At 45.4% G+C, this 27,766-nt stretch overlaps 1 protein-coding gene across 1 annotated transcript in view; it reads left to right on the forward strand.

Moving 5' to 3' along the window:
- The window catches only part of LOC120929304 (sterol O-acyltransferase 2-like), a 140,666-nt gene that overhangs the window by 38,506 nt on the left and 74,394 nt on the right, over positions 1 to 27,766 (forward strand). Inside the window, exons 4-8 of the mRNA XM_040340632.1 lie at positions 1,467 to 1,594; positions 6,821 to 6,880; positions 18,096 to 18,203; positions 18,510 to 18,792; positions 19,438 to 19,504. Of these exons, the coding sequence (XP_040196566.1) occupies positions 1,467 to 1,594; positions 6,821 to 6,880; positions 18,096 to 18,203; positions 18,510 to 18,792; positions 19,438 to 19,504 (646 nt within the window). The remainder of the gene's footprint in view (positions 1 to 1,466; positions 1,595 to 6,820; positions 6,881 to 18,095; positions 18,204 to 18,509; positions 18,793 to 19,437; positions 19,505 to 27,766) is intronic.

Genomic DNA, 27,766 nt, shown 5'->3' on the forward strand with positions numbered 1-27,766 from the left:
AAAGGCTTTCACTTCCGCATGTCGGGGGCCCCCAGCAAGAAAAACAGTGAGCAGCACAACAGTGACAAATCTCACTTAACCACTTCCCGACGGCCGTACGACTATATACGGCCGCCGGGTGGCTCTACTTCTCTGGGAGGCCGTGTTTTAACGGCCGCCCCTTTTCGCGTTCCCCGCGCGCGCTCCCGAGCGCGCAGCGGGGAACTGCTGTGCTGGCCGTGTCCCTTGGACACAGCCAGTCACAGATCGCCGTGAACGGCCAATCGGAGCGGCCGTTTCCTAGGCGATCTGTGCGGCCAATGAGAGATGATCTCATATGTTTACATATGAGATCATCTCTCATTCCCGGCTCTCGCAGACAGCGGTGCTGTCAGGGGAGAGAGGAGACGGATCTGTGTCTCTTGTACATAGGGACACAGATCGGTCACCCCCCCCCAGTCACCCCCCCCTCCACCTACAGTTAGAACACTAATTAGGGTACACATTTAACCCCTTCCTCACCCCCTAGTGTTAACCCCTTCCCTGCCAGTCACATTTATACAGTAATTAGTGCATATTTATAGCACTGATTGCAGTATAAATGTGAATGGCGCCAAAAATGTGTCAAAAGTGTCCGATGTGTCCGCCATAACGTCGCAGTCCCAATAAAAATCGCAGATCGCCGCCATTTCTAGTAAAAAAAAAATGTATACAGTAATTAGTGCATATTTATAGCACTGATTGCAGTATAAATGTGAATGGCGCCAAAAACGTGTCAAAAGTGTCCGATGTGTCCGCCATAACGTCGCAGTCCCAATAAAAATCGCAGATCGCCGCCATTTCTAGTAAAAAAAAAATAAAATAATAATAATAATTCTGTCCCTTATTTTGTAGGCGCTATAACTTTTGCGCAAACCAGTCGCTTATTGCGATTTTTTTTTTTTTTTACTAAAAATATGTAGAATACGTATCGGCCTAGACTGAGGATAAAAAAAAACGTAAAAAAAAAAATTGAGCTATTTATTATAGCAACAAGTAAAAATATTTTTTTTTTTTCAAAATTGTCGCTCTATTTTTGTTTATAGCGCAAAAAATAAAAACCGCAGAGGTGATCAAATACCACCAAAAGAAAGCTCTATTTGTGGGGAAAAAAAGGACGTTAATTTTGTTTTCGAGCCACGTCGCACGACCGCGCAATTGTCAGTTAAAGCGACGCAGTGCCGAATCGCAAAAAGTCCTCTGGTCAGGAAGGGGTTTAAGTGCCCAGTAAGGAAGTGGTTAAAATCTCCTAAGACTAGCAGGAACCAGTACCCTAGATCTCACGTAGCAGAAATTTTCTTTTTTTTGGGGTAGTGCTTAGGCACAATTTAGGTTTCAAATGTTTCCCTATAGCCTACCATCAGAAGTCTTTACTTTTTGCATTCAAATCCACAATTAAGGTGCTTTGAATTGGCCTTCAACAGAATATGAAACCTCTGTTTTTCTAGGGTGTGAAAGCAGAAATCTTGGAGGATGTAAACAATCATTTAAGGATCCTCCTTGATAAAGCCATGACCGAGGCTGTGCAATCCTTCAGGAATGGAGATAAAACTGCAACATCTGTAATTAAACAACGGTGAGATGAATGGATATGTTAATGTGTTAAAGTAGATATTTAGGCACAGTGTACACATTCATGTTATAACATCGGGATTGATGATTTAATTACAATATATTTGATAGTTATTTTTGACAATTCAATGTAAGCTTGGAAAAATCTCCAATCATGTTGTGAGTTCTGCCTGTCTTCTGGCTGCCTTTTTTTCAACAACTTCCTGGATTACCTTCATGGTTTGCAGCTTCCCCTCTGTTTACTTTACTGAAAATTTCTAAGCACTACATGGTACCTTGCTGCCTGCAAGCAGTGATTCCTGAAATTCCTCCTCTCAGTACCTCTGTAGATCAGAAGGCAGGCTCTGTGAAATGTGTGACACAGCAGTGCATAGTCACAGGGTATATAGATTACGTGTCACAGAAATTAAGGAAGTAAATGTGTGCAATTCCTAAAATAAATCTTCAAATTTGGACAAATAAAAAGAATAGTGATTGACTTTTTTGGTTGCCACCTAACCCTATAAATACCAATACCAGTGAGCTACTGCTTATTCCTGTTCTTGTCCCAACATTCTGAGGAATATATGCTAATTGTGTATATTTACATTTATTTGCACATGTTATATACTCATCTGTGGGCTAAGCGACTACAGGCTTTGATATGAATGAATGAATGAAAAACTTATAAAGCGCGGCGCATGCGAACTGAATCGCTTCTGGGCGCTAGTTGTTCGTGTCTCATGACATCAAAAGAGCAGAGTTTTGATCTGTCTTCTGAAAGTCAGGTGGTTTTCCTCCAACCGAATGCTGGTTGGTAAAGCGTTCCATAGTCTAGGACCCTGAAAAGCAAACCTTCTTTCTCCTTTGGACTTGTATTTGGTTTTTGGTACCCTGACCAGATTTTGGTCGGTGGATCGCAGAACACGATTCGAATTGTGAGGTTCTATCTTGTCGCAAAGATATTGCGGAGCCTTCCCATGGATGCACTTATGTGTCAGGCAGAGTGCTTTAAATGCAATTCTGTATTTTACTGGTAGCCAGTGAAGGGTTCTCAACGAAGGTGAGATTGATTCCCATTTTTTTTCCCCAGTCACCAGTCTGGCGGCCGTATTCTGAACGACTTGCAGACGGGAGATTTGGTACTTTGGGAGTCCGAGGTACAGGGCGTTGGCATAGTCCAGTCTGGAATTCACGATTGTTCCCACCACGACTGCTACGTCTTCTTTGGGGATAAATGGAATAAGTCTGCGTAGTAGGCGCAACAGATGGTGCGCTCCGCTGACTACTGACCCTATTTGTGCGTCCATTGTCATGAAGGTGTCGAAGATGACCCCGAGACTATTGACTTTGGAGCTAGGGGTGATGATTTGGCCCAGAATGGGCGGGGGTGTCCAGGTTGTTGCTAGTTGACTCTTTTGGCTGGCGTGAAACATAATATACACTATATTACCCAAAAGTATTGGGACACCTGCCTTTACACGCACATAAACTTTAATAGCATCCCAGTTTTGGTCCGTAGGGTTCAATATTGAGTTGGCCAGGGCTTCTTTTCAGCTGGAACTTGGTGGAACTCAGTTCCACCACCTCTGGCTCAGGCCCTCTGCTCCTTGCTCACCACTATCACTTGTAAACACAGAAGTCCGGGTTAATGTGTTTACAAGTGACAGATTGTCTCCCAATGGCTCCCACAGATCTGATCTCCTAAGTGGCTCCTACTGAGTGCAGGATGGGGACAAGAGAGATGCAGGAGCCTAGGGTGCAGTGTAGATCCGACACCCCAATTTTAGCTTAACACAGCAATAAAAGTAAGATATGCGGAAGATGGTGAAATTTTTAATGGAGGGGGGGGGGCTGCATGCAGAGGTCGGAGCTAAAGAGGGGTGAAAGTGAGATGTGGGTGGGGGATGCAGAGGTAAACAGGTGTGAAAGAGGGCTAAACTCTGCACTCTGTATGCAGCGCACCCCTAAACTCTGCAATCTTTACATGCATACAGTGCACCCTCCGAACTCTGCATTCTGTGTGTAAATCCTTCCCCCATCTCTGCATTTTGTGTAGAACACCCCTGAACTCTGTATGTAACGCACCCCTGAACTCTGCACTCTTTACGTAATGCACTCTCCGAACTCTGCACTCTTTATGTAGCGCACCCTCTGAACTCTGTATTCTGTGTGTAACCCCCTCCCCCAACTCTATGTGTAGCGCACCCCTGTACTCTTCAATTTGTATGTAGTGCACCTCTGAACTCTGCACTCTGTATGTAACTTACCTCTTGAACTCTGCACTCTTTACGTAGTGCACTCTCCAAACTCTTTTAGTAGCATTCTGTGTGTAACCCCCTCCCACATTCTGTCTGAACTCTGCATTCTGTGTGTAACCCCCTCCCCCACAACTCTACAAGGTCCATAAAACATAGATGTGTGAGTTTGGGGTGGAGGAACGTGACTGGTCTGCACAGAGTTCTTACCTTAACCCGATAGAACGCCTTTGGGATGAATCAGAGCAGAGACTGCAAGTCACAGATGTGCTTCTGGAAGAATGGTAAAACATTCCCATAGACACACTCCTAAACCTTGTGGACAGCCTTCCCAGAGGAGTTGAAGCTGTTATAGCTGCAAAGGTTGAGCCAATTCATTATTGAACCCTACAGACTAAGACTGCTGGGATGCCATTTAAGTTCATGTGCATGTAAAGGCATGTGTCCCAATACTTTTGGTACTATAGTGTATTTACCTATGCTTATATTTTTATAATGTATTCTATTGGACATGTTTTTTTTTATTATTATTATTTTAGCTGAATTGTTGTTTAAACTTTTTTTGTATATTTTTTTTTTTACATGATTTTCATGGTGTTATAAGTGACAACCAATAAAGTCCTTCACTATTCTTTTTTTGTCCATTTTCATAATTTGGATGTGATGCCACGCTAAACAAATTGTTTTGCATCTTCAAATTTCATGATCGTTCAGATTATTAGATTTGCCCCGTACACATGGTCGGAATTTCCGCCAGCAAAAGTCCGATGTGAGCTTTTTTCGTCGGAAATTCCGACCGTGTGTATGCTCCATCGGACTTTTGCTGGCGGAATTTCCGCCAGCAAAAGTTTGACAGCAAGTTCTCTATTTTTCCGACTGAAAAAATACCTATCCGATCGTCTGTAACAATTCAGACGAGGGAAATTCCTACGCATGCTTGGAAACACTTTGACGCATGCTCGGCATTGAACTTAATTTTCTCGGCTCGTCGTAGTGTTGTACGTCACCGTGTTCTTGACGGACGAAAGTTCAGAGAACTTTTGTGTGACCGTGTGTATGCAAGCCAAGCTTGAGCGGAATTCCGTCGGAAAAACCATCCAAGGTTTTTCTAACGGAAAATCCGGTTGTGTGTACGGGGCATTAGAAAATGTCTGAAGTAACTGAAATACAGAATATATGGAAAATATTATATGATCTTATCTTTTGACCATAGATATGCTTTAATTTGGGTTTAATGTAACACATTTGCATTTGAAAGAGCCAGGTCCACACATACGCGATAACATTTTTAAGGGCATCGAATGATAATCTAACAGTGCATGTCCAGTTTAACCACTTTAATACCGGCCAATAGGCATATGACGTCCACAGATGGGATCTCCCATCCTGGGTGGACGTCATATGACGTCCTGGGCTTTGCCGGGGGATATCTGAATGATGCCTGCAGCTAGAGGCATCATTCAGATATCCATGTCTTCAGCCGGCGATCCTGCGCACCATAAGAATGATCATAGCGGCGGTTCCGCCGCTTGATCGTTCTTATAGGTGGCGGGAGAGGACATCCCCCCGCTCCCTTCGCCATCCGGTGCTTCTCCGGGCTCTCCCGTGCCATCGGGGGCCCGAAAAAGGAATCGTCTGGCGCTCGCAGGAAGCATAGAGATGACTGGTGACCAGATGGTCACCAGTCATCTCTATGACCGTCGGAGGACCCGGACGCGATGTGATGACGTCACGCCCGGGTGCCGTAAGTAAACAAAGCCGCGATTGCGGCTAGTGAGCAACACTGATCATGAGATTGGTGAATTTTTTTTCACCGATCTCATGCTTTCCAGCCTGGAGGAGAGATGCGGGGTCTTATTGACCCTGCATCTTTTCATAAAGAGGACCTGTCACACACATTTACTATTACAAGGGATGTTTACATTCCTTGTAATAGGAATAAAAGTGATAAAAAAAAATGTTAAACCCTAAATAAATAAGTAAAAACAAAAAAAAAAAAAAAAAAATTCAAACGCCCCTGTCCCCGGTAGCTCGCGCGCAGAAGCGAACGCACACGTAAGTCCCGCCGACATATGTAAACGCCGTTTAAACCACATATGTGAGGTATCGCCGCGTGCGTTAGCGTGCCAGCAACAATTCTAGCACTAGATGTCCTCTGTAAATCAAAACTGGTAACCTGTAAAAAAATTCAAAACGTTGCCTATGGAGATTTCTAAGTACCGAAGTTTGGTGCCATTCCATGAGTGTGCACAATTTTAAAGCGTGACATGATAGGTATCTATTTACTCGGTGTAACATAATCTTTCATATTTTACAAAAAAATTGGGCTAACTTTACTGTTTTGTTATTTTTTTAATTCATGAAACAATTTTTTTCCAAAAAAAAGGCGTTTGAAAAATGCGCAAATACCGTGCAAGATAAAACGTTGCAATGACCGTTGTTTTATTTCCTAGGGTGTCTGCTAAAAAAACATATATAATGTTTGGGGGTTCTGCGTAATTTTCTAGCAAAAGAATGATGATTTGTACATGTAGGAGAGAAGTGCCAGAATAGGCCCGGTAATGAGGTGTGTATAAAAGCCGTGTATTGAAGTGGTTAAGGATATAAAATGTCATCACAATTTAAATAATGTATGGCTGGCAAATTTTATGTTGCCATTTTTATGTATGTTCCAATAAAGTTGTGAAAAAAATTACATCGGTTGGACATGCTTTAGAAATTGCACCTGTTGTATTTTTTGTACTGAGTTCAAGTAAAGTAGTGATCATTAACGGAATGCATTGGGCATTTTACAACTGCAATCCCTTCCCTTCTGGCTGTTACCAATTCCCTTATTTCACTGGGCGTCCAGTTATCATATGATTATTATATGAAGGAGATTAAATCTATCTTGTGTCATGTTTTCTTGCATTACTCAATGAATAACTGCATTTTTATACATGCATAATATACATTTTATGTTTACATACACTGTATTGCGGTTTGTGATTTAGACCCCAAGGACCAGTGTCTGAAAGAAGGAAAACATTTGTGCATCGTGCTTCCCTGCTAGAGTAAGTGGATATCTCTAATAATTTATTATTGTATTAGTTTACTGTGTTGGTTACATAGTTACATAGTAGGTGAGGTTAAAAAAAAGACACAAGTCCAAGTACAACCTATGTGTGTGATTTTATGTCGGTATTGCATTGTATATCCCTGTATGTTGTGGTCGTTCAGGTGCTTATCTAATAGCTTTTTTAAACTATCAATGCTCCCCGCTGAAACCACCGCCTGTGGAAGTAAATTCCACATCCTTGCCGCTCTTGCAGTAAAGAACCCTCTACGCAGTCTAAGGTTAAACCTCTTTTCTTCTAATCTTAATGAGTGGCCACGTGTCTTTTTTTAAACTCCCTTCCACAGAAAAGTTGTATCCCTATTGTGGGGTCACCAGTAAGGTATTTGTAAATTTAAATCATATCCCCTCACGTGTCTCTTCTCCAGAGAGAATAAGTTCAGTGCTCATATCCTTTCTTCATAACTAATATCCTCCAGTCCCTTTATTAGCTTTGTTGCCCTTCTCTGTACTTGCTCCATTTCCAGTACATCCTTTCTGAGGAGGACTGGTGCCCAGAACTGGACAGCATACTCCAGGTGAGGCAAGACCGATTACTTTGTCAAGACTGAGGAGAAGAATAAATTCAATACTTTCGCCATCTCCCCATCCTTTGTAACCAGATTTTCTTCCACAATCTTTATAGGGCCAATATGGTCTGTAATCCCTTTTTTTTACTGTTTATATACTTAAAGAATTTCTTGGGATTTTTTTGCTCTCCCCTGCTATGTGTCTTTCGTGTTCTATCTTAGCCGCCCTAATTGCACCCTTACATTTCTTGTTGCATTCTTTGTAAAGTCTGAATGCTGATGATGATAACCCCCCCCCCCCCCCCACCTCCCCTACCCCTCTGGTAAGCAGGTGGAAATGCTGTACCCCAGTTATATTTCAGTTCCCTTTTTAGAAGTATATGTTTAAAGTAGGGTTGTCCCGATACCACTTTTTTAGGACTGAGTACAAGTACCGATACTTTTTTTATGTACTCGCCGATACCGATACTTTTTTTTAAATGTGTCCCCAAATGCAGCCATGTCCCCCCACATAATGCAGCCATGTCCCCCACATAATGCAGCCATGTCCCCCACATAATGCAGCCATGTCCCCCACATATATTCCAGCCATGTCCCCCACATATATTCCAGCCATGTCCCCCACATATATTCCAGCCATGTCCCCCACATATTCCAGCCATGTCCCCCACATATATTCCAGCCATGTCCCCCACATATATTCCAGCCATGTCCCCCACATATATTCCAGCCATGTCCCCCACATATATTCCAGCCATGTCCCCCACATATATTCCAGCCATGTCCCCCACATATATTACAGCCAAGTCCCCCGCATAATGCAGCCAAGTCCCCCACACCTTGATGCCGCACGTTCCGCCGTTAATCAGCGTGCGGGAACATTACAGCTTTCGTTTGAATAGCTGTATCCCCGCCGCGTATAGACACTCCCCCTTGCTCGGGATTGGCTTTGCGGCGGCGGGGGGGAGTATTCTATTTCAGTATCGGGGGTATTTGCGGGAGTACGAGTACTCCCGCAAATACTCGGTATCGGTCCCGATACCGATACTAGTATCGGTATCGGGACAACCCTAGTTTAAAGATGTCAGGTCACCTGTGGCCAGGTGACAAGTGCACCCTGTAGGGGTCAGGGATGCACCGCAGGGAAGTGAACCCTATAGCCGACTACTGCTGGCAGGGAGGAAGCGTAACCCAAGATCACCCAGGGCGCGGAGTCTAAGACCCAGTTTTGTATTCACCAGAGCCCTTGGTGGTAGGGATGGTCTTGGCCGCAACTGGGTCCAGGTCGCGTTCCCGGGATTCCTCAGGTCACACTCCGCAGGGAGAAGGGGGAAGCAGCCAGCAGAACAAACAGTGGTGATGGACAGGCCGAGGTCAGGGCAACAGGCAGACAAGGATAACCGTGGAACATGCAAATAGTCAGGGGCACAGGCAGACAGGGAAGTCGGGGACAAGCCAAAACGGTACACGGAAGATGATCGTAGCACTCTGCAACCAGGAACTAGCAATACACTGCAGACAGGAACTGAGCATTGGAACACTGTTGAACAGCACTGCAGACCTGTAGAGCAAAGGTTAATATAGGCTTCCTGGGATGGACTAGGGTGGAGCCATACAGGAAGAGGAAGTGATAAGAAGGGAAACCAGAACAGGATCTGCCTCTAATCAACACATGGAGATCAGGTAGGCAGACAGACATGATGCATATTCATGACAGTACCCTCCCTCTTACGAGGCCTCCCCCTTCCCTGCCTGGGTCCGGGTTTAGAGGGAAACTTCAGATGAAAATTCTTCAATAGACGAGGTGCAAAGACCTCTGATGCAGGAACCCAAGACCTCTCCTCAGGACCAAAGCCTTTCCAATGAACAAGGTACTGAAGAGCGCCTCTACAGAGTCGGGAATCCAGTACTTGACTGACCTCATATTCCTGATTCTCCTCAGAGACTGGTGCCGTGGTGGGGAGAGGACGAGAGAACCTATTAAGGACTAAAGGCTTCAGAAGGGAAACATGGAAGGAGTTAGAGATTTTGAGGTTTTTGGGAATCTGAAGCTTGAAACAAACTGGATTCAGCTTAGCCATTATGGTGTATGGACCAATGAATCTTGGAGCAAACTTCAGAGAAGGAACTCGGAGCTTGATGTTTCTGGTGGAGAGCCAGACTTTGTCCCCTGGTTGAAGAGAAGGCGGTTTACGCCTGCGGCGGTCAGCAAAGCCTTTGAATTTGTCGGCAGCTGCCCGGAGGGAATCATGGACGTCGCTCCAGATGGAATTGAATGACTCTTGAGCTGAAGCCAAAGCTGGGATATCCAGAGAACAGGTCATGGGAAGTGGAAGTTGAGGATGTCTTCCATAAACTGAGAAAAAGGGTGTTCTCTGCGAACTGGTATTCACATGATTGTAATGGGAAAATTCCGCCCATGGAAGTAGAGAGGACCAATCGTCATGATGAGCGGAGACTAAGGTACGAAGAAAAACCTCTAACTCCTGATTAACCCTCTCCGTCTGCCCATTGGATTGAGGATGGTAAGAAGAGGAAAAATCCAAAGCAATATTGAGGGATTTGCAAAAGGCTCTCCAAAAACGAGACGTGAATTGAACACCCCTGTCCGAAACAATATGAGAAGGAACCCCATGAAGACGGAAAATCTCTCGAACAAAAATGGGGACCAAAGCAGGAGCAGAAGGCAGACCAGGAAGGGGAACAAAATGTGCCATTTTGGAGAACCGATCGATTACCACCCAAATGACCGTATTACCGTCAGACAGTGGAATATCGGTGATAAAATCCATGGCAATGTGAGCCCAGGGCTCCTTGGGAATGGGCAAGGGCATGAGGAGACCAGCAGGAGCTTGTGTGGAGGATTTGAACTGAGCACAGACATGACAAGCCTTGACATAGTCTTTAACCTCTGAGCGGAGATTTGGCCACCAATAGTGACGACTAATGAGTAGGAAGGACCGGAGGAAACCAGCATGGCCCGCCACCTTGGAATCATGTCCCCAACAAAGGATCTTGGCTCTTAGCTCAGTGGGGACAAAGGTCTTACCAGGAGGAATTTTTGAGTCCAGGGTGGTAGAATGGGCAACAATGCATGAAGTTGGAATGATCGGCTCAGGTTCAAGAGTGAGATCTTCGTCCAAGGTGTCAAAGGATCTAGAAAGCGCATCAGCCCAACCGTTGCAGGAACCAGGTTTGTATGTAATTGTGAAACTGAAACGGGAAAAGAAGAGACTCCACCTGGCCTGTCTGGGATTCAGACGTTTAGCATTCTGTAAGTACTGTAGATTCTTGTGATCGGTGAAGATCGTTATGGAGTGAGGAGAACCCTCCAAAAGATGACGCCACTCTTCTAGCGCCAATTTAATTGCGAGAAGTTCCCGGTCACCGATGGCATAATTTCTCTCTGCCTGAGAATTTTTTTTGGAAAAGAACGCACATGGTTGACGTCTCTTCTCAAAAAGTTGAAGAAGCACCGCTCCCACTCCCACTGAAGAAGCGTCCACTTCAATAAAGAATGCCTCCTCAGGGTTTGGTCTCCTCAAAAGAGGTCCAGAGACGAAGGCCTGTTTCAGATCGTGAAACGCAGAGACAGCTTCGGGAGGCCAGTCTTTGGCATTAGCACCCTTCTTGGTCAAAGCGATAATAGGCGCGGCAATGGAAGAATAATTCCTGATGAACTGCCTATAATAATTTGTGAAACCAAGAAAGCGCTGTGTGGCCTTGAGGCTAGCAGGAAGAGGCCAATTGGTAATGGCTAAGACCTTCCCAGGATCCATACGAAGGCCCAAGCTTGAAACAAAGCATCCTAGAAACAGGACCTCAGAACATTCAAAGGAGCATTTCTCCAGTTTGGCATAGAGATTATTCTCTCTGAGGCGCTGGAGTACAGTGCGAACATGGTTCCTGTGGACATGCAGATTTTCCGAAAAGATTAGAATGTCATCCAGATAGATGACAACAAACTGGTACAGCAGGTCCCTGAAGATTTCGTTGACAAAGTTTTGAAACACGGCTGGGGCATTACATAACCCGAAAGGCATGACCAGATACTCATAATGGCCGTCTCGAGTGTTAAACGCAGTCTTCCACTCATCGCCTTCTCGTATTCGAATGAGGTTGTACGCCCCCCTGAGATCCAACTTAGGTTGAGGGGTGCCTCCATTTTCACTATCGAACAATTCAGATATCAAGGGTAAGGGGTAACGATTCTTAATAGTAACAGCGTTTAATCCTCGATAATCAATACAGGGTCTCAAGGTACCATCCTTCTTGGCAACATAAAAGAACCCTGCTCCTGCAGGCGATGACGATTTCCGAATGAAACCTCTGTCAAGGTTTTCTGCGACATACTCAGACATGGCCTGGGTCTCTGGGATGGACAAAGGGTATGTGCGACCCCTGGGCAGAATTGCTCCAGGAACAAGGTCAATGGCACAGTCAAAAGATCTGTGGGGAGGAAGCACCTCGGCTGATTTCTTACAGAACACATCCCGGTAATCGCTGTAAGCAGTGGGAAGATCCGAAGATACTGATGTGGTAGCAACCGGAAGTTCCCCCTTAGGAGTCACCTTGGAAAGACATGACGAGAAACATGAAGGACCCCAAGCCAGAATCTGCCCAGAAGCCCAGTCCACATGGGGAGAGTGGAGCTGTAGCCAAGGAAGGCCCAATACAATGGGAGTGGAGGCTTTAGGTAGGATGAGAAAGGATATCCACTCCTGGTGGAGGATCCCTATCGACATCCTAATGGGTAGTGTCTGGAAGCGAATAGGACCCCCTGGGAGAATAGTGCCATCAATTGCCGAGACTACCAGCGGCGTAGTGAGGGGTGAAAGGGTAAGCTTCATAGAAGAAGCAGTTCTCCAGTCCATAAAGTTGCCGGCAGCCCCGGAATCCAGATATGCAGAGATCGATAGGGGAGAAGTGCCTACATGAAGGGACACCGGAAGGAGCAGACGGGAAGGTGATGTTTCTGGGTCCAATACTCCACCTTCTAAATGTATGCCCTTGCCTCCACAATAGAGGCACAAGCCCAGAGTTCTGCGTCTAGCACGTTCTTCGGGTGTTAGTCTGGTCCGGCCCAACTGCATAGGTTCCTCAGCAGGCAGGGGGTGGTCTACGGGACGAAGTGAGGGAAGCACAGACTGACTACGACCTAGGGAGTGCTGGTGTCTTTTCTCAATGGACCTCTCCTGAAAACGAATATCGATCTGATTGCACAGGGAGATGACATCGTCCAGACCGACGGGGATGGTTCTTCCCGCTAATTCGTCCTTCACTCGGTCAGAGAGGCCATGTAAAAAGGTAGCGACCAGGGCCTCATTGTTCCAGCTCAATTCAGCTGAGAGTATACGGAACTGAAGAGCATATTGACCCACTGAACGAGATTCTTGGCGGAGACGTAGCAGAGCACTGGCTGCTGAAGAGGCCCGAGCCGGCTCTTCAAAGATGTTCCGAAAGAGCTTTAGGAAGTTGAACAGGCTGGAAACTACCGGATCATTCCTCTCCCACATAGGGGCAGCCCAGGCTAAAGCTTCACCGGAAAGGAGGGAAATAATATAGGCTACCTTTGCCCGATCAGACAAGAAGTTTTGAGGCTGTAGTTCAAAATGGATGGTGCACTGGCTAAGAAACCCCCTGCAGGCCTTGGAGTCTCCAGAAAAACGGACTGGAGGTGGTAGCTTCAGTGAATGCGACTCTGCGACTGGTGCGACGGGCGCAGCCGCTGCCGCTGGTTGTACTTGGAGTTGTAGATTCGGGGCTCCCAACGAGGTCTGAAGCTGATCAAAGCGGGAAGCCAGATCCTGAAGGAAACGCATCACCTGAGCCTGATTAGCTTCATGCGTCTCGAGTCTGTGAACAACGCCCTGTAATGGGTCATCTGCAGGAAGCGGCACGTCGGCCGGGTTCATGGCTGTTCAAACTGTCAGGTCACCTGTGGCCAGGTGACAAGTGCACCCTGTAGGGGTCAGGGATGCACCGCAGGGAAGTGAACCCTATAGCCGACTACTGCTGGCAGGGAGGAAGCGTAACCCAAGATCACCCAGGGCGCGGAGTCTAAGACCCAGTTTTGTATTCACCAGAGCCCTTGGTGGTAGGGATGGTCTTGGCCGCAACTGGGTCCAGGTCGCGTTCCCGGGATTCCTCAGGTCACACTCCGCAGGGAGAAGGGGGAAGCAGCCAGCAGAACAAACAGTGGTGATGGACAGGCCGAGGTCAGGGCAACAGGCAGACAAGGATAACCGTGGAACATGCAAATAGTCAGGGGCACAGGCAGACAGGGAAGTCGGGGACAAGCCAAAACGGTACACGGAAGATGATCGTAGCACTCTGCAACCAGGAACTAGCAATACACTGCAGACAGGAACTGAGCATTGGAACACTGTTGAACAGCACTGCAGACCTGTAGAGCAAAGGTTAATATAGGCTTCCTGGGATGGACTAGGGTGGAGCCATACAGGAAGAGGAAGTGATAAGAAGGGAAACCAGAACAGGATCTGCCTCTAATCAACACATGGAGATCAGGTAGGCAGACAGACATGATGCATATTCATGACAAAAGAGTTTGTTACCCCAACATTTCATATTCCTGATATGTGCCTGCTGTACCATGTACTTGTGTGAGAAAGTATCCTGTCCTCTTTTTATTTTTTCCTTTTATGTGAAATCCCTGGTGTTCCTGACAGTCCCTTTTTGCTTTCGTATAAAACTAACCACACTAAGCAGGAAAGCACACCCGTGGTCAGTTCTCCAGCTGTGCTGGGAACTCAGCCTGTTCTCCTCCAATGCCTTGTCCTGACACACACGCCTCTGCACAGCCATTCACTGGGAAAATCAGTGTACTGTGCTTTCTCCTCCCCCAGCTCTTATGCAGCTGAGAACAAATAGAAAATAATGTGTTTTTTTTATACCTATACAAAAATGTTTTATCATTTATAATCACTTTAATGTCCAATTTTTATAACTACTAATGTAAGTAATCTTAACAAATTATTCAGGCAAGGTTTGTGGCTGTTTCATGGCAATTATATAAAAATCTAAAATAAAAAGCACTGGGTAGAATAAGGGCTTGGAGCCTATAGTAATTACCGTATACAAAATATATAATAGAATGTATGAAAAAAAAAAAAAGCTAAAGTTAGCAGAGAAGAAGAAAATAAATTAACTTCTTACCCCTTCCACATACATAAATGTAGTGGATGGAGGTATTCCCAGACTTACCATTTCTCCACTGGCTGCCGCTGCTGTTGGCATACAATGACCGGTGGCTGCAGCCATTTGACTGCAGTCACCATTCAAGAAAAGTTTTCCAGCATGTCCCTTTGTCAGAAGTCGATCAAACAATTCTGTCAAACTACAATGGCTGCACACTGAAGGGATTCACGTTAACAACGGCCACATTTTATCAGTGTATGGCCAGCTTTAGATACAAAGCACTGTACCAGTTACAGAATTTATGGAGTTGCTGCTAAAAAGAGCACGGGTTTACATTTTTTTTTAGCTTATTCCGATTCCCAGTGAGCTACTAATACATAAAAACCCTTCCAGCCCTCTGAGAAGTGCGCCCTTTCTGTTAAAATCAAAGTAAATACCTATGGAAGGGGCTACATTCTACTTTGGATTCTCATGTTGACAATCTTGTTGGGATCCACGCCCTTTTCTTCTCCTCTGTTTGATGCTGGCTCTGGGCTTCTGACTCACGTTTTTTCTCTTTTTTATTTATTTATTTTTTAAATCGGAAGAATGTTTTATTTGAACACATTCAAACATTCATGTTCCATAAACACAAAAGAATGCAAAGCTGTAATGTACAAAACAGTAGAAAACAAACAGGCAATTACAGCTTCCAACTGCAAAGAGCTCACATAGAGAACATACAGCCCCACCTAGTGGCTGAAAACAGAAACAATAGTGCCAATAAAGCATTAATATTGCACACAGCTTCATGTTCGAGTGGAATATGAGTTTGACTTGAACATTGGCTGTTCGCCCGTTCAGCCAACAACGAACAATTTGAGGTGTTCGCAGCAAATTCGAAAAGCCGCGGAACACCCTGTAAAAGTCTATGGGAGAAATCAAAAGTGCTAATTTTAAAGGTTAATATGCACGTTATTGTCATAAAAAGTGTTTGGGGACCTGAGTCCTGCCCCAGGGGACATTTATCAATGCAAAAAAAGTTTTAAAAAACAAACGTTTTTTTCGAGCGCAGTGATTTTAATAATGCTTAAAGTGAAACAATAAAAGTTAAATATTCCTTTAAATTTAATACCTGGGGGGTGTGTATAGTATGCCTGTAAAGTAGCACATGTTTCCTGTGTTTAGAACTGTCCCTGCACAAAATGTAATTTTTAAAGGAAAAATTATGAACTGTCGGGTCCTGGCAATACAGATCAAAGTCATTGAAAAAAAACGGCAGGGGTTCCCACCCCCAGTCCATTAACAGGCCCTTTGGGTCTGATATGAATATTAAGGGAACCCTGAACCAAACAAAAAAAATAGCGTGGGGTCCCCGAGAGAGTGCCCCCCCCCCCTCCTGAACCGTACCAGGCCACATGCCCTGAACATGGGGAGGATGTCCCCATGTTGATGGGCACAAGGGCCTCATCCCCACAACCCTTGCCCGGTTGGTTGTGGGGGTCTGCGGGCAGGGAGCTTATCGAAATCTGGATGCCCCCTTTAACAAAGGGGACCCCCAGATTCCCCCCATGTGAATTGGTAATGGGGTACATTTTACCCCTACCATTTCATTGTAATATCCATACCAGACCTGAAGGGCCTGATATGGAATTTGGAGGGGACCGTTTTTTTTCAATGACTTTGATCTGTATTGCCGGGACCCGACAATTCATGAATAGCCGTGAGTAGTTTTAAATTACTTTTTTTCCTTTTAGAAATTACATTTTGTGCAGGGACAGTTCTAAACACGGGAAACATGCGCTACTTTGCAGGCATACTATCCACACCCCCAGGTACGAAATTTAAAGGAATATATCACTTTTATTGTTTCACGCATTAAGCATTATTAAAATCACTGCTCCCAAAAAAACTGCCATTTTTTTAAACTTTTGGCAATTAATTTTATTCTGGATCTTTCTTTTGGCAGTATTTCATGATTACTGAGATATTCGTTTTTTTACTGTATGAAGGAAAACCAATGCTAAAACTATTTTTAAAAGCCTGTTTCTATTTATTTTCATTATAAAACAAAGCAAATAAAAATGTCAGGAAAGTATGAAAACCCTTGAAATTAACACTTTTTTGAAGAGAAACCACCACCAATTTTTTTTTTTTTTTTGGAATTGAAGCATCACGCTGGTAATGAGGGGATACAATATGTTAAATAGTAGTACAATATGTTAAAAACTGACAGGCGGACCCGCTCGTGTGAAAGGGGCCTAACTCAGTTTTTGTATTTATTTATTGGATATGTTTTTTTATAGCAGAAAGTAAAAAAAAAATGTTTTGTTTATAGCGCAAAAAAAAAACAACATAGAGGTGATCACATACCACCAAAGAAAGCTCTATTTGTGCCGGAAAAAACATAATTTGCACAAAATGGCCTGGTCATGAAGGAGGCAAGTCTTCCGGAGGGCAAATGGTTACTGCACACTAATATCCTGCTAGCTTTGCTTGCTTCAGCTTGGCGTTGCATGCCATTGCTGAGCCTGTAATATTTTTTCCATCCTGCAATCCTCCAATGGTTCTCCTCCTCCCTTTTTTTTGCTTACTGTAAACGCAGTCCTTTTGTTTTCAGTTCCTGTACAATCCTAAAATTTTTATTTCTAAAAAAATTCTACTTGTGTATAGCCAGCTTTAGTCACCTCAATTGATATTATGTTGGCCTACCCTCTAGCACCACAATTAAGATAACTTGGCTCATCCAATACCACCATCTTGATACTTTTGCTTAAATTCTCGCTGTATTGTCTCTTCCTCATTATCACTGAAACATAATTCAATTTACTCTGTAAAGCACTATGGAAAATAAAAATAAATTGCATTCCTTGAATTTGTTGTAAAAAAATAGCAAACACATGCGACCAAAGGAAAAATTGATAGGGTCTCTTTACTTTACTTTATGAGTTTTTTATCTTCCCGAAGAAAAATATCCCACTCTTCACAATCACGCCTTATCCATGTCATCGGTTTTTGCAGAATATCTGATGAGCACCTTGAGCATTCATTGAGAATTGCTACTACATCCATTGATATTAATAGATATTAATGCATTAGTTTATCAAAAACAGTGTCAAATATCACACTAGTTTAATTCTGCCCCCCTTCTACTTTTTATAATAAAATATATTTTTAAAAATACTAAATTTTATTACTTACATCTGTGAATTTGTTAACTTGCCATCTCCCTGACTTTTTCTGCTCATTAGCTATCCTTATTGTTACTGTGCGGCCCAAGACAAGTTCTCTTCTTCCAATGTGGCCCATGAAGGTCAAAAGGTTGGACCCTGGTTTAACTCGTATATTAGTTAATCCTTTGTTGGTCCTTTTTTTTCCCCCCATGTGGTCCAACTTCAATTTTATGCAGTGGATCCATCCAGGGGTTGTCAAATAAATAGTCTTCTACAGAATTTCGAATAAACAAGTTAATTTTGTTGCATCTTCTCCCCCTTTTATTTTTCCCAGTGACCTGATGGAAGTGGAACATTTCCGAACCATTTACCACATGTTTTTGGCTGCCCTCTGTGTGTTTATGATTAGTACAGTAGCTGTGGATATCATTGACCAAGGAAGGTTAGTGGAATCTCCAAATGTCTAATATCTCTTAATCCCTTTTTAAAAAAAAAAGTCTGTGGTATTTTTGAAGTGGGGATTATAGCATGTGAAATAGTCGCGATAAAGACATCAGATGCAGAAGTTGCTACTTATGATTATCAGGACATTACAGGGTCTATATTATCCTTTTGTAAGGGTTCAGTGTGTTTTATTATGTATTTATCACAAACTATGTAAGTGCATCTATTTGTGTAAAATTTCTAATCACAATTGAAATGTGATCCATCCCAGTAATTCTAGTCTCTGCAATCTCTCTCTTTCTAGGGTGGTTTTTGAGTTTGACCTTCTCATGTTTACTTTTGGACAACTTGGCACGGTTGCTTGGTCCTGGATCTGTCTGTTTACATATACACTGCTGGTCCCTTATAAAACTATTGTCTTTTGGGGGTCTTTATACCCCAAATCCAATCACAAAATCATGTTGTCTGCCTTTGTAGGCATATTCCTACTTGTGGCTCAGACATGTGTCCTTTGTATTTTCCCTGTCTATGTGGTAAAGCATTATCAGTTACCTCCAGCATCAAGTTTCATCGTTATCCTGGAACAGGTGAGTTCTGTAAATAGCAGTGATCATCATGGTTATTTTATGAACATTGCCTGTAGAGAATGGTGACTGGAGGTGATGCCCCATGTGTGTCACAGAGATTTGGGCTAAATGATTTCCTTTACATTATACTTCAGATTGTCTAGGCTGATGTAATACCTTGTGCAGCCTCTATGACCTTACATCTAACAACATTTACATTGCTGATCAAAAACAGCTAGCAAACAAATACCACCTGGAACACTTTTTGTTTGACAAATGAGAACTGTAGAAGTTCTCCCTTAGGCTGCACATATCTGGGTAATATCCAAAATGCCCCTTTCCACAAAGAGCCTACAGTATATACTGTAGGTCTTGACTGATGTTACTAGTCATGTAAACAACTGATTCCATTGCCGTTTGTAAGGAACAGCCACAATCGTGAGAATTTAAAAAGGAGGTGGAGGTGTTGAATCAAAGCTGAGAGGAATGTATTTTTATAATTTCCAATTATTGAAATTATGGAGCTGATCTTGTGCTTCCTTTTGGCTGATGAACTCTAATTATCCACCAGGCCAACAGTAGCGAGCCCTGCACTATTGCTGTCTACATCTACCGCAACTCTGCAACCCAGGTCCATGAATTTGAGCCTATGTTTTCTTCATGCAGGTTCGACTACTTATGAAGAGTCACTCGTTTTTAAGAGAGGCAGCTTCAGCTATCCTACAGAAGGAAAGTAAGTATGAGTTGGTGTCCTAATTTTGTTTAAAACAAGAAACAAATGTGTTCACTCCGACATCTGAATTGACATCTATCTGGACTACCTTTTTTCAAAAACAAAACTCTTTAGTCTACAACAGAGTAGAATGCAACATTTTGTATTTGTTACAAGAAATGGCCACATATTCTACTTGTTAATGTAGCACCCTCTACCATAGGTAGGTGCTAGCGGTGAGGATTTTTGTGTGGTAGCTGCCAGGCAGGTAAATTTAGGCAGGCCTAGCTTCAGGCTAGGCCTGCTTGTTTTGATCTGGGGGCAGGGAGTGGTTAGTGTAGCAGTGGGTGTGACCACCTGTGCTTCAGTTCTTGGGCGCATGGAGAATGTTCTGGAAGAAGGGCAGGGCTGGGAGCTGGAGTGACAGGGAGCTCATGTGAGAATCCCTGACCAATCCCCAACTGGAATTGTCAGGGGGCAGGCCTCCTACCTAAGCTCAGGTCCAGCCCACTGGAGGGGAGTTGTCGACTGGGAGACGTGAAGAATTGAGTGCTAGATCACAGCAGAAGGCCCATCCCCATCTGGGGGGGAGGGGTGCGCACCTCGGCAGAGGAGCCCAGGAGCTGGGAGGGAGCCTCATCCTTACACAGTCATAGAAGAGGTGTCCTGGAACAAAGGGGCTGGAGAAGTGATTGGAATGCATGTCCGGTTAAGTTCTTCACCATGGACTCGGGGCAGGAGAAGGTCGATGAGTGAGGCACAGTGGATATCTGGAGGAGAGACTGTGGGGTTTTGTGTCAAATCGATGTGGCCTGCAGGCATAGGATTTGCAAATCAGGCTAGCTGGGATCAGTAGTCCACCAACTAATGCAAGCTGCTAAACAACTAGACCACATAAAGGGGTACTGCAGGCCCCTGGCCTATTAACAGTTCAGCAAGTCAGCAAGCATCTAGGACTATTCGGAGTAATCCTTGGTGTAAAGTGAAGATGATGAGGCGGTTAAGTCTAATAGTTCACACTGAAGTTTTGTGCAGGAGAAGAGGAGTCCTGGGAGTAACTGCCTGCGGGAGTTGATGCAGAGGAGGAGCAACGGTCTGCAGGAGTTTATGCAGGGAAAGTGACTGTGAATATTAGAGTCTATCAGTTCTTGAGACGCTCAATTCATTTAATCAATTTTTTAAATATGATGGCAAAGCGATCTGTTCTATGGGCATCCCATATGCCCTTTGCCCAACCAAGTTATATCCCCCAAATAAACAAAACAAAGCAAATGACTGTTCATTGTCTCTGAGAGTGATATATGGAGGTCTGGCAGCAGGGTGATATGGTGGATGTAAGTAACTAGTAGCAACCATCCGCTACATAAACATCCCATTTAATAAAACTATTCATAAAAGCTATTTAATCTGTATAAAGAAAGATAGTCAGTCTCTTTTTCTCTCTCTCTCTCTCTGGGCACCAGGGCAAGAAAGCATGAAGGCCCCCCAAAAAGCATGTTTTTGTTGAGTGGCGGTGATATCCTCTCCCACCTCTGCCTCTTACTGATCATATTCCTTCACCACCACAGAACTCATTCTTACCAGCCTCATGGGGACTCGCAGAGGGGATGAGCTCTTCCCCCTTCACTTGATTGGTGTCAGTTGGTTAGCTGACTTTTTCTTTTTCGGTGTCCGCCCCCGCCTCCCTACAATGGAGTCTTTGTCACTGGAGTGGAGATAGGCGGGTTGGAAAGAACAAACGGACAGGCAGGCCGTGGGCCTCGGTAGCACAGCACAGCCATGATGGACAGGTGGGCCTGGGCTGGGCCCCTCACACTAGCAGACAAGTGGGCAGGGCGCTGGCCCCTCACACTAGCGGGCAGGCCCCTCTGAAGTGGTGGAACTGCAGGGCCCAGTAGCAAGTGTGACTGCTGCAACCCTGATAATTCCACCACTGGGTCTGGATGATCCCTTTGTATATATTAAAATCTAGGTCAACAACTTATAAGTTTCATAACAGAGCTAAAGTGAATCAAATTTACATCCAATGAAGTAGACCATTTGTTAAAACAAATGGGCAACTATCGTATACTAAATCCAAATCCCATCCAAAATTTAAATTTCTTATTGTGGAATAGTTTAGCTTTTTTGGTAAAGGTACCTACACACTTTAGATGGAAGGTATCAAAGTTTGGCCACCAAATCATCCTCCTAACAAAAAGCCTTGTTTGTAACAATGTAGAAGGGAGAGATCGCCTGATATTTTCTTTTTCTAAAAGGAAATACTAGAACAATTGACTGGGATCACCCTTTGCAACTAGTGTCTTTTCCCCTGAGAACATTCAAGCTCTAGTCATATTACTGGCAATAGTAAATTCTCCATATATTTCTGCTATAAAAAAAGAAAAGGGACCGTCTTAGCAAAATTTGGCACAAATGATAAAAATTGTGACAGAATTGGGGTAAATCATGACACTGTTGTATGATACAGTATGTCAATCTTAAAGAGAAACTAAACTCTTAAAGTGTTACTAAACCCAGGACCCATTTTTCCCTATATCTGGTCCCACACAGTGCACAACATGAAAATGCAATTATTTTAGTAAATATATACCGCTAAATACCTTTTCTCATCAGTAGTTAGCGCAGTCTTGTGACTTCTATCAGTGTCTGGTTAAAGCCTGTAGGAGGAGTTCCCATTCTACTCTGACTGTCCTATGAGGCTGTAGGACACCTGACCCTCTGTCTGGACAGTGCTGATTGGCCCTGTGCTGATCACATGCACCCTCCAAAGAAAAAAAAAATACTTTCTACAAATACACACCAAGCTGAGCATGACCAAACGGCCCTTTTACACAATGCAGACGATTAACTTCTTAGCTTCCACAGTGAGTATAACAATCATTCTTTACTGCATATACAAACTGGTTTTTCTGTTGTGGGTTTAGTAACATTTTAATGCTGTGCTTAAAAAGAGGCAATCACAGGGCAAGAGATTAGTCACCAGCAGTGGCGGTGCGTCCATAAAGGCCGCAGGAGCACCACCCCCCTCTCCTGCTCACCCCATTCTCCTGCTCTTTCACACAGATTCATGCATTGCATGAATCTATCTATGGTCACCGCTACCGCCCCCTATTCATGTGCCCGACCCCTTGTCGGGAGCCGGGCATATGAATTACAGCAGTGGGTGTGTTTTGGAAGCACCTGATTAGAGCCATAAGCTCTAATAGGCTTCCTGATTAGAGCCTGTGGGATCTAATAGGCTTCCAAAAGGGTAAACAGCGGATGCACTGCTGTGCGTTTGCTGATTTCTCAGTGGTGTGTTAGGGAACCGAATATATCGCTTCCCTAACACTGACCTGCCTCTCAGCCAATCAGGTTGCTCAGGTCTGGTTATCTGTCACCTGATTGGCTGAAACAACAGGCGCCGCTATTGGACGCCTGACGGGAGAAGTGCAGGAGACATGAAGGACCCCGCTTGTCGCCGTCACCCGCTGCCCCACAAGACAGGGTAAGTGCCAGGCAGACGGCGAGCGGTGGGGGGGAAAAAGTGGCAGCGGTTGATGGGCACAGTGGCAGCGTTTGATGGGCACAGTGGCAGCGTTTGATGGGCACAGTGGCAGCGTTTGATGGGCACAGTGGCAGCGTTTGATGGGCACAGTGGCAGCGTTTTCTGGAACAGTGGCAGCGATTGATGGGCACAGTGGCTGCATTTGATGGCACAGTGGCGGCATTCGATGGCACAGTGGCTGCAATTGATGGGGTTCTTTTAAAAAAAAAAATTCGTTTGTTTGCGCCCCCCCAATTTTTTTTTTTAGCACCAGTCGCCACTGGTCACCAGTATATGCCTGTGGTCTCCCTGCAGCTGAACTTTTCTCATGCCTTATTCTGTAAGCAGTCTGCGTTCTGAGCATTGGTCCGTGGACACGTACTGTCTAAGCATGCACCGTCCAGCTGCAACAGCTGTCAGTCTTTTGTAGTCCTTTGCAGATTATGAGCAGCAGGAACGGATGGTGTGCATATACCTTCCTCCCACACCTAAATGCAGTAGCCTCATTCACCACGCCCAGAGCTTTTTTTCTCCGAAAATAGGTGCAGGAACTCAACCACGACCCCGTTCAGATTTCGGAAACAGTAGAAGGGTCTTAAAGGGGCATTAAATACCAGGATTGCATTACATACAGAGTGTAGAGTTCAGGGGGTTACACACAGAGTGCAGAGCTTTGACTTGTAAACACAGAAACTGGACTTCTGTGTTTACAAGTGATTGTGGTGAGCAGGCACCAAAGGGTCTGAGCCAGAGGTGGTGGAACTGAGTACCCCCTGAAAAAAAGCCCTGACCACGCCTAAACACCCAGGGCCAGATCCTCAAAAGAGATACGCAGACTTAACTGCTGTTCAGTCTGTGTCTAACTTTGGAAACGATCCTCAAAAGGCTTTTTCCAAAGTTAGGCAGAAGATCAGGCATGTGTAATTGAATTACACTGCCGAATCTTAGGATGCAGTACCGCATCCGCCGCTGGGGGTATTTTGAGTCGAAATGCCGTTTCTAGTATGCAAATTAGCACTTAAGGCGATCCACAAAGCTTTCCAGCTTTGTTTTTTCGCCGTAAGTGTTATTTTGCAAGTGTAAAACTAGGGCTGATGTTACAAAGTGTAAACTAGTCACACCATGTAAAAGCCCATTCCAGCGACGGCATTTGGTATGCATTCCCGAGGGAGAACTCCACGGCAATTTGTAAAGACAAAACCGGCATGGGTTCCCCCCCAGGAGCATACCAGGCCCTTAGGTCTGGTATGGGTTGTAAGGGGACCCCCCTACGCCGAAAAATCGACGTAGGGGGTCCCCCTACAATCCATACCAGACCCGTATCCAAAGCACGCTACCCGGCCGGTCAGGAAGGGAGTGGGGACGAGCGAGTGGCCCCCCCCCTCCTGAGCCGTGCCAGGCCGCATGCCCTCAACATGGGGGGGTTGGGTGCTCTGGGGCAGGGGGGCGCACTACGGGCCCCCCCACCTCAGAGCACCCTGTCCCCATGTTGATGAGGACAGGACCTCTTCCCGACAACCCTTGCCATTGGTTGTCGGGGTCTGCGGGCGGGGGCTTATCGTAATCTGGGAGTCCCCTCAAATAAGGGGGCCCCCAGATACCTGCCCCCCACCCTAAGTGAATGGATATGGGGTACATCGTACCCCTATCCATTCACCTGTAGGCAAAAAGTTAGTTAGTAAACGCACAACACAAGGGTTTTTAAAATATTTTATTATTCTGCTCCGGATGCCCCCCCTGTCTTCGTTATTAGCTCAATTAGCAGGGGGGGCTTCTTCTTCCGCTCTCCGGGGGTCTTCCACTCTCCGGGGGTCTTCTCCGCTCTCCGGGGGGGGCTTCTCCGGACTCCGGGGGGCTTCTTCCATCTTCTCCCCTCTTCCGCTGTTGACTCGGCGAACCCCGGTTCTTGTGCAGATGTCCGGTGCCTTCTTCTTCAGCGCTGGCTGCCTGCTATGTTTGTGTGTTAGCTCGATTTCAAACAGGCAGCCGGCGCGGTCTTCTGTGACGTCAGGGTCTTCTGTTCTTCTCCCCTCTTCCGATGTTGACTCGTCGCCTGTTGTCGCTGTAATGATGGAAGCGCGCCTTGCATCCCATTTATATAGGCATCACCGTCCCATCATGCTCCGGCAGGTACCCACGTGGTGGGTGCCTACCCACGTGCTAATTGAGCTAATAACGAAGACAGGGGGGCATCCGGAGCAGAATAATAAAATATTTTAAAAAGCCTTGTGTTGTGTGTTTACTAACTAACTTTTTGCCTACAGGTGAATGGATAGGGGTACGATGTACCCCATATCCATTAACTTAGGGTGGGGGGCCGGTATCTGGGGGCCCCCTTATTTGAGGGGACTCCCAGATTACGATAAGCCCCCGCCCGCAGACCCCGACAACCAATGGCAAGGGTTGTCGGGAAGAGGTCCTGTCCTCATCAACATGGGGACAGGGTGCTCTGAGGTGGGGGGGCCCGTAGTGCGCCCCCCTGCCCCAGAGCACCCAACCCCCCCATGTTGAGGGCATGCTGCCTGGCACGGCTCAGGAGGGGGGGGGCGCTCGCTCGTCCCCACTCCCTTCCTGACCGGCCGGGTAGCGTGCTTTGGATACGGGTCTGGTATGGATTGTAGGGGGACCCCCTACGTCGATTTTTCGGCGTAGGGGGGTCTCCTTACAACCCATACCAGACCTAAGGGCCTGGTATGCTCCTGGGGGGGAACCCATGCCGGTTTTTTCTTTGAAAATTGGCATGGAGTTCTCCCTCAGGAATGCATGCCGAGCGACGCTGTCTTTTTTTTTTTTTTTTCCGACGCAACTTTTTTAAGCCGTCGCGATCCTCAAAACTCGGCGTAACGTAAATTCGCGCATGCGCAGTACGGCCGGCGTGGGAGCGCGCCTCATTTAAATGGGACTCGCCCCATTTGAATAGGAACGCCTTGCGCCGGCGGAATTTTAGTTACACAGCCTGAAATTTCTAGATAAGTGCTTTGTGGATCGGGCACTTGGGTAGAAACTTTAAGGCAGTGTAACTTAAATGGGATTTTTTAAGTTACGCCAGGTTTTTGTGGATCTGGCCCCCAGTGTGCACTAAGCCCGATTTATACCAAGGGCTGGCTTCACTCCTCATTTTAACCACTTGCTTACTGGGCACTTAAACCCCCCTCCTGCCCAGACCAATTTTTAGCTTTCAGTGCTCTTACAACAATGTTTTTTTCGACGTGATTCTTGTCAAGCCTGCCTTGCCTACACACGATCGTGAAAAAAAGATGCTCGAGCAAAGCGCGGTGACATACAACACGTACAACGGCAGTATAAAGGGGAAGTACTATTTGGATGGCGCCACCCTTGGGGCTACTTTTGCTGATTTCGTGTTGGTAAAAGTTTGGTGAGAGACGATTCGCGCTTTTCAGTCTTCGTGCTTTGCAGTCTGTTACAGCGTGACGAATGTGCTATCTCCATTACGAACGCTAGTTTTACCAGAACGAGCGCTCCCGTCTTATAACTTGCTTCTGAGCATGCACGTTTTTTTTACGTCGTTAAAGCCTACACACGACCGTTTTTCACGACACGAAAATTTAGAGCATGTTCTAAATTTTTAATGCCCATTTTTCACGTCATAAAAAATGCTCTGGAGCCCACACACAATAGTTTTTAATGACCATTTAATTTTATTTTTTTTTCACGTCATGAAAAACGGTCGTGTGTACGCGGCATTACTCTTTGAATGACAATTGCGCGGTCATACAACACTGTACCCAAATGACATTTTTATAATTTTTCCCCCCACAAATAGAGCTTTCTTTTGGTGGTATTTGATTACCTACTGCAGTTTTTATCTTTATTTAATTTTAACTAACAAAAGACTGATTAAAAAAAATTAAATACAAAACCGGGTAATTTTTCTCCTTCATTGATGTACGCAGATGAGGCTGCACTGATGGGCACTGATATGCGGCACTGGTGGGCACTGAGAGGTGACACTGGGAGGTGGCAATGATGGGTGGCACTGAAGGGCATTGATAGGTAACACTGGTGGGCACTGAGAATTGGCACTAATAGGTGGCACTGATAGCTGGCACTGATAGCTGATAGTGATGGGCACTGATGGGTGGCAATGATGGGCACTGATGAGCACTGGTAGGTGCGACTGATAGGCAGCACTGCTAGGTGGCACTGATGAGACACTGATTGGCACCACTGGTGGGCATTGATAGGTGGCACTCGTAGGTATTGATAGGTGGCACTGTTTTGCACTGGTGGTCACAGTGGGTACTGGCAGGGGCACTGGCAGGCGGTACTGGTGGGCACTGATGAGGCGGATGTGCCTCTTCCACTCGGGACCGATGTCCCTTACACAAAAAAAGTTGATCGGCTTTTTTTTCTCCTCACACTGTCGGCGTGAGGAGAAAAAAAAAGATTACAGAGCTTTTGTTTACATCACGTGATCAGCTATCATTGGTTGACAGCTGATCACGTGGTAAGGGGCCACGACCGGCCCCTTACTCGGTGATCACAGTGCGCGCGCCCTGCAAGGGGAGGACATCTATTGACAGCATCCCGGCAATTCAGGTCCACGCTGCAGCCGTTATTCGGCTATAGCGTAGACGCCAAGTGGTTAAGGTAATCGCATGAGATATTAAAAATCTCTAGCCCCATTCACACTATGTAGATGTTTGCACATATGCATGTCTTTGCACATAGGGCAGCTTATTAATTTTTAATGGGCTGCCTACACACAACAAGGCAAAGAAGCTGATGCTTCA

Source organism: Rana temporaria, chromosome 2 (assembly GCF_905171775.1).
Source record: "Rana temporaria chromosome 2, aRanTem1.1, whole genome shotgun sequence".
Lineage (NCBI taxonomy): Eukaryota > Metazoa > Chordata > Amphibia > Anura > Ranidae > Rana > Rana temporaria.